This window comes from Penaeus japonicus, unplaced genomic scaffold, assembly GCF_977035675.1.
Source record: "Penaeus japonicus unplaced genomic scaffold, GWHDUDI00000001_assembly GWHDUDI00000006, whole genome shotgun sequence".
Lineage (NCBI taxonomy): Eukaryota > Metazoa > Arthropoda > Malacostraca > Decapoda > Penaeidae > Penaeus > Penaeus japonicus.
The window spans coordinates 38,666,640-38,674,139 of record NW_028234408.1 but is presented as its reverse complement, the minus strand read 5'-3'; the positions used below and the strand labels follow the sequence as shown (position 1 = coordinate 38,674,139).

General features: G+C 41.9%; 1 protein-coding gene across 1 annotated transcript in view; it reads right to left on the bottom strand.

The window, feature by feature from the left end:
- LOC122243564 (putative neural-cadherin 2) overlaps positions 1 to 7,500 on the bottom strand; it is a 466,993-nt gene that overhangs the window by 30,844 nt on the left and 428,649 nt on the right. Inside the window, exons 9-13 of the mRNA XM_086537994.1 lie at positions 4,025 to 4,200; positions 2,387 to 2,533; positions 1,753 to 1,929; positions 675 to 1,074; positions 350 to 552 (exon numbers count right to left, since the gene is read on the bottom strand). Coding sequence (XP_086394120.1) covers positions 350 to 552; positions 675 to 1,074; positions 1,753 to 1,929; positions 2,387 to 2,533; positions 4,025 to 4,200 — 1,103 coding nt within the window. The remainder of the gene's footprint in view (positions 1 to 349; positions 553 to 674; positions 1,075 to 1,752; positions 1,930 to 2,386; positions 2,534 to 4,024; positions 4,201 to 7,500) is intronic.

Sequence of the window (7,500 nt, the reverse complement as noted above, 5' to 3'; positions counted from 1 at the left end):
CCGCCGCATTTCCCTCGCCCGCTCTGTACCCGTGGCTCGCCTGTATCTTTGCCACGTGTCCGTTATTCACCCTCCGCAATGCGTGATAAACTCACCCTTTGCCGCGTGCCCCTGACTCAGCCCGCGCCCCGCCCGTGCCTACCCCTGACTCAGCCCGCGCCCGTGCCTGCCCCTGACTCAGCCCGCGCCCCGCCCGTGCCTGCCCCTGACTCAGCCCGCGCCCGTGCCTGCCCCTGACTCAGCCCGCGCCCGTGCCTGCCCCTGACTCAGCCCGCGCCCGTGCCTGCCCCTGACTCAGCCCGCGCCCGTGCCTGCCCCTGACTCAGCCCGCGCCCCGCCCGTGCCTCACCTGGATCTTCCAGAGGTAGACGGTCTTGGCGGCGGGTCGCATGGGGTTGTCGTTGACGTCATCGACCACGACGGTGACGGGGTGCGACGCCGCCAGGCCGCCCGCGTCGCGCACCACGACCTCGGCCGTCAGCTGGCGGTGCTGCTCGCGGTCCACGGGCCCCAGCGTCCACACCTCCGCCCCGCCGCGCCCGCTGTCCAGGTCTGAGGGTGAGGGGGCGTGCAGGCACATTTGTCAGTGTCGCTCATTCTGCACTTCTGGTTTACGGGAGCGTATAGTCTGCTTAAGCATCAGAGTTTACATACACGTGTATCTCATGACTTACTTGCGTCGAACTTGAGGGCGATGAGGTCGAGGACGTGCGCGGGGTTGGAGGCGGCCAGCGCCAGCGCGAAGGGCGGCCCGTGGCCCATCTCCCACACGTCGTCGTCCGTGGCGGTCAGCACGCCCAGGCGCACGGCGGACGTGCCCTCCGTCACGTGCAGCACCGTGGGCGGCAGCAAGCGCGGCGGGCAGTCGTTGACGTCCGTCACGGTGATGGAGAGGGTGGCGGTGGAGGACAGGGGCGGCCGCCCCTCGTCCACGCCCACCACCCGCGCCACGCCCTCGGCGCCGCCCTCGCCTTCGCGGTCCAGGGCACGCCACAGCCGCACGCCCCCGCCTGCCTCCACGCTGAGGGCGCCCCAGCCGCCCACGACGCGGTACTCGACGCGCTGACGCCCTTCCTAAGAGCAGGTAAAGCAAGTCCAAAGTCAGATCCTTTTTTTTTTCTTTTTTTTTTTTTACATGGTTCTTGTCTCATAACTCAGCCAAGAAAAAGAAAAGGAATAAGTGGAATATCATCACAAAAGACAGACACAATCTGCTAAAATCCTTTTTGTTACTTTGTGTCGCATGAAGTCTTCCCAAGAGGACATACGGGGTACGAGGAAAGTTCAGCACACGGGATGGATTAAGAATATAGATATTATTCCAGATACAACAGATACTCTTCATCTCATAGTGTGTGTGAGGAGAGAGACGAAGAGGGAGACAGAGAGAAAGAGAGAGAAAGAGAGAAAGAGAGAGAGAGAAAGAGAGAGAGAGAGAAAGAGAGAAAGAGAGATAGATAGATAGAGAGAGAGAGAGATAGAGAGAGAGAGAGAGAGAGAGAGAGAGAGAGAAAGAGAGATAGAGAGAGAGAGAGAGAGAGAGAGAGAGAGAGGGAGAGAGAGAGAGATAGATAGAGAGAGAGATAGAGAGAGACAGAGAGAAAGAGAGAGAGAGAGAAAGAGAGAGAGAAATAGAGAGAGAGAGAGAGAGAGAGAGAGAGAGACAGATAGAGAGAGAGAGAGACAGGCAAGCAGACAAACGGACAGACAGAGACAGACAGAGATACAAAAAAAGAAGAAGATCAAACTAACCATATCAGGATCCACAGCAGGCATGGAGGCCAGTAGCGTTCCAGGAGCCGTGTCTTCTTGCACTGTGATGTGAACGGTCGTCCTCCGGAATTCAGGTGGGTTGTCGTTCACATCTTTCAGTCGTATTAACACCCAGGCTGTGTCGGTGTGTCGGGCGTCGTCCCATCCACCTCGACCCTAACGTCAGAAGGAAAAAGAGTTGAATAAATAAAAGAGGCAAAGAGAAACGAAGAACCAGCGAGAAAAATAGGAATATGGATTCCCTTTGTAACATTTCTTCACGGATTTTGCGGCTTTCTCTACCACACGAAGCTATTTTTAATTTGCTGTTGTTGTTAAAGGCATTTTTTTACGGATTCGATTTAACAGTTATCGAAAGCCTTTCACAGTGTTTTGATGCAGGGCATATTCCTTCTTTTCAAACCAAGTATAACCAATTACGAATTACTCATCCTATCATTACTCAATTACTCACCCGATTATTACTCAGTTACTCTCCCTATCACTCAATTGATTACTCAATTACTCACCCTATCACTCAATTACTTACCCTATTACTCAATTAATTACTTAACTACTCACTTAGTTATTTAATCACTCACCCTATTACTCGCTTAATTACTCAATTACTCACCCTATCAGTAACCTGTACCATGAACTTGAAGCCGCGCCGATGTAAAGGATTTTCATAGTCCAGCGTCCTCGTCGCATACAGTTCTCCATAAGTGCCAACGGTCCTGATGTTAAAGTGGTCCCAGCCCCAACCACTTGCTTCCACCACCTGCCAGACAACAGGAAAACAAGCAGACATGATAGCGCGGCTGGTCCTGCTTGCATACACAGGGCTTCAGCTACCTGCTTGGAATATGCAGCTGGTTTTCAGGCCCCCTTTTCGAACTTTCGACGCTGTGCCATTTTCCGCGACAGAAAGTTGGAAATCTGGCCGTCTCAGTGTGAACCACTCGTTCTATGCCCTTGTTTATTTATCTGTTGTTCGTATGCATGACTGTCTCAGTTATTATCATCATCAATATTATCATTGTCTTATCTATTATTGTCATTGTTATCATCATTGGGAATTTTGTTTGTTTTATAATAATGATGATGATATTATCTTCATCGTAGCTTTAATGATGATGATGATGGATGTTATAATTATCATTGTTACTGTGTTTATTAATATCATAATTGTTAATTATGATTATTATTTTTGTTATTACTATTATCATTATTATTATCATTATCATTGATATTATCATTATCATTATTATCATCATTATCATTATTATTATTATCATCATTATCATTATTATTATTATCATTATTATCATTATCATTGTTAATATTCATAATATCATTATCATTACTGTTATCATTATTATCAATAATATCATTATTATCATTACCATTGTTATCTGTATGAATATCATCTATGTAATCATAGCATGCCATCATTATTACCATCATCATTATCATTATTATAATTAATATTACTATCACAACTATCACCATCATCACCATCACCATCATCGACATCAACATCAACATCAACATCATCATTATCATCATCACCATCATTATCATCATCATGAGGGTGATAATGATAATAATAATGATAATGATAATAAGTATAACAACAATAGTAATAATGATAATAATAACAATTACAATTACAATAAGAATAACAATGAAATTGACATCAATAAGGATAATACTGAAAGTAATAATGATGATGATGATAATAATAATATAGATAATTACAATAATGATAATAATAAAAAGAATAATAGTATGAGTATATATATATTCAATATTGCAAAATAATTATCCTAAACATATCATCATTATATACATGTCAAAATAACCACTATGGATTTCTTCAATCTAAACACCCGAGAGAGAGAGAGGGGGGGGGGGGAGAGCGAGAGAGAAAGAGAGGTAGATAGAGAGAGAGGGGGGGGGGAGAGGAGAGAGAGAGAGAGAGAGGTAGATAAAAAGAGAGAAAGAGAGGGGGGGGAGGAGAGAGAAAGAGACAGAGAGGGGAGAGGGAGAAAAAAAGAAAGAGAAAGGGAAAAAAGAAGACAGGCAGAGAGAAAGAGAGAAAGAAAGAAAGAAAAAAAAAACAGTAAGAAACAGAAACCAAACCCAAAACCACACACAAAAAATAAGAAAAAAAAAGAGAGAGAGAAAAAAAAAGGAAACAAAGCTTGTAGAGACGCCCACGAAACCAAGACCAAGCCAAGCAAAGGAGCCGCACACAAGCCACGCCCACCCTGTAGAAGAAGTAGTTGGAGGTGTCCCTGTCGTCGGTGGTGATTTCGAGCAGCGTGTCGTCGCGGGGGGGTCCGGCGCCCCACGTCTCCTCCACCTCCGCCTCCCACAACTCGCGTGTCAGGCGGGGCGAGTTGTCGTTCACGTCGGCGAGGCGCACGACCACTGTGCCTGACCCTAAGAGGAGTGGAGGGGGGGGGGGAGGATAGGTTACTCGTGCATGATGCCTGAATTGTGTCTACTGTGTGTGTGCCTTTTGGACGTGGGGTGTTTTTGCGTTTGTTTGTTTTTTTAAAGGGTGATTTTTTTTTTCTGTATGATGTGAGTGTTGTTCGCGTGGGCGTTGTTATTGAATTTGATATCTGACCGTGTTTTTTTGCTTGTTTGTTTGTTATTGTTGATTCTTTTGGATGATGGTATTGCTGTTACTTATATGATGATGGTATTGGCATTTTTTAGGGAAATAAGTGACGTTTAACTAAACATATGATCTTGTTCCCTCTCTCTCGAATATTTGTTATTATTTCTAAATGATTATGATAACATCATGTTTTCAATTCACCATGACACATACAAACACACACACACACAGACACACATAGACACACACACACAAACACACACAGAAAACACACACAAACACACACACACGCAAACACACAAACACACACACACACAAACACACTCACGGAAAACACAAACACACACAGAAAACACAAACACACACACAAACACACACACACAGAAAACACAAATACACACACACACACACAGAACACACACAAGAAAGATACTTTTATGCCATTTTTTAATCCAGGTTTTAACACCATGTTTAAAAAATGAAGGTTGGTGCGATCCGAGTAACTCCCGCTGTAACGTAAATCCTTTACATAAACCTCTTTGCTACAAGCGCTACACTTAAGACTGTTTTTCACATCATTTTTGATATATGATATGACTACACACTTTTTATAAAATTCCTGTCTGTTTCGAAAATCTTCACCATATACATCATGGTGTCTTAGCATTATTTGCATTGATTGTGTTATTCACTATACACAATCATATTTCATTTTTATATGTAATCGAATTACAATGAATTAAATCATACTTATTTTTCACTTTACGTTGTCATGGTAAGTGTGTATATAAATGTGTGATATTTGTTCTACCAGTTATACAATTCAATCGAAAATTTAATGGGAAAAATATTCTGCGTGGTTTCAATTTTTAACAATAAGAAACATCACAATAACGAACTTTTTTTTACTTTATTTTTTCTTATTCTACTACTATTTTTTTTTCTTTTAAGTCACATGACAAATAACACTTTTTTCTGTATTGCGTCCCCCCTTTTTAAAACACTTAATATTAAGATGCTCCATTAATTTTAAATACGTAATTATGTTACAAACATTTTGCTGGGGTGGGGGGAACCTCAGAGAAACTAACTGCATTAAACTTATTCAGATGTAATGTTTTATTGCATTACACCGTCCTCTCGCTTGCTAAGATAATATCCCTTTGTTCTCTTCTGATTGCTTAATGGGTGAGTCTCTCCCGGATACTCCCCCTTCCCTCCCCCCTTAAAATGCGAGAAAGAAAGGGAGAGAAAATAAATCAACGAGAGAGAGAGAAAAAAAAAAGAAAAAGAAAAAGAAAGAAAAAAAGAAAAAGAAAGAGAAAAAGAAAAAAAGAAAGAGAAATAGAAATATATATATATATATATATATATATATATACATATATATATATATATATATATATATATATATATATATATATATATATATAAAGAGAGAGAGAGAGAGAGAGAGAGAGAGAGAGAGAGAGAGAGAGAGAGATGGAGAGCGAAGAAAAAAAGAAAAAAGAAACATATTTTTTCACTAACGACTCGTATGAGGCTCTTTGATGTTCCTCTTTGTTTGTTCCTGCCTATGATCATCATTTCTTAAGATTTTCCCATTTTTCGTTTATTATCATTTTTTTTTCTTTTGTTAATACTCCTTTTCTCTTTATTTTCATTTTTGGTTCATATTGCAAAATTGTCCCTGTTCAATGTTGATTACATTGAAAATAAACACATTAATAATCACACGTGTAAAATTCGACTTTGCTTGCATATCTATCTATCTATCTATCTATCTAGATAATGTTTGATGATATACACATCTTAATCTATCTATCATTACTCATCAAAGCGTGACAAATGAAGCATATTTCAAAAACTGAAAAAAACTAGTTCTTCTTCTCTTTATGCAATTGCTTCACAGAACAAACATTCTGAACTTGTCTGTGTGCAATCCGCATTCTTATCATCCGACGAAGGCTCCTGACCTCACGCCATATTGTTGTTATCTAGTTGCATCCGTTGATCCGAATTCTTGTGCCCCTTTTTATTGCAATTGTTACTCCTTATTACACTTGCTGAATGTGAATCTCTACTAGGAATTCAGGGGCGTAAGAAGTACGAAAGAATTTACAAAAATATTTCAAACGGTTTCTTGTGGAGAGCAGAAAAGGCTTTTAGAAAGTATTGCAGTCTCGTGCCAAAGGGTTTTAATCTTCGCTCTATTAATAGTACGAAAAGTGGAGCTGCAATATTTCTTATCAGCGGAATTATTTTTTCTACTCTCTCTCTCTCTCTCTCTCTCGTTCATTATCTCCCCTCTTCTACTCTCTCATCACATTTGCGGGTCTTTCTCTTTCTCATTACATTCTCTTCCTCTCTTTGTTTTTGGCATTCTATTTCGGTTTATCTCTCTTTCTCATCAACCCCTCTCCCTCCCCTCTTCGCTGTCTGTTTTTCTCTCTTTTTTTCTCTTTTTCTCTCTATTCGTACCCCCTCCCTCTCTCTCTATCTCTCTCTCTTTCTTTCTTTCTCTCTCTATATATACTGTATTGTTTTTCTTCTGTCTCTCTCTCCCTTCTCTCTCTCTCTCTCTCTCTCTCTCTCTCTCTCTCTCTCTCAGTCTCCCCCCCCCCCCCCCCCCCCCCCCCCCCCCCCCCCCCCCCCTCTCTCCTCTCTCTCTCTCTCTCTCTCTCTCTCTCTCTCTCTCTCTCTCTCTCTCTCTCTCTCTCTCTCTCTCTCTCTCTCCCCCCTGGAAACCAGGTTCTCTTGATGCATTGCAGTTGTGTAATTACGTCACGTTTAAGGAAACGTAATTTGTGATTATATGCAATGCATCGCGTGTTTGGACTACCACACTCTTCCCATCTCTTCCTCGCCTTGTTTCACGCACGACTTCTTTTTTTTTCGCGATGTGTCCTGTTGTCCATTTTCAAGAGCGAAAAAAAAAATCAGGCAAAAAAAAAAAAAAAAAAAAAAAAAAAAAAAAAAAAAAAAAAAATTGCATATTCAGCGAAAGATAACACAGTCTGTGAATCATGATCCTTGCATCCCATTATCATAGAGGACGTGGTTCTATTTTTTTCCCTCTCGAAATCTGCTGCATACTAAGTCCATCTTTCTAATCC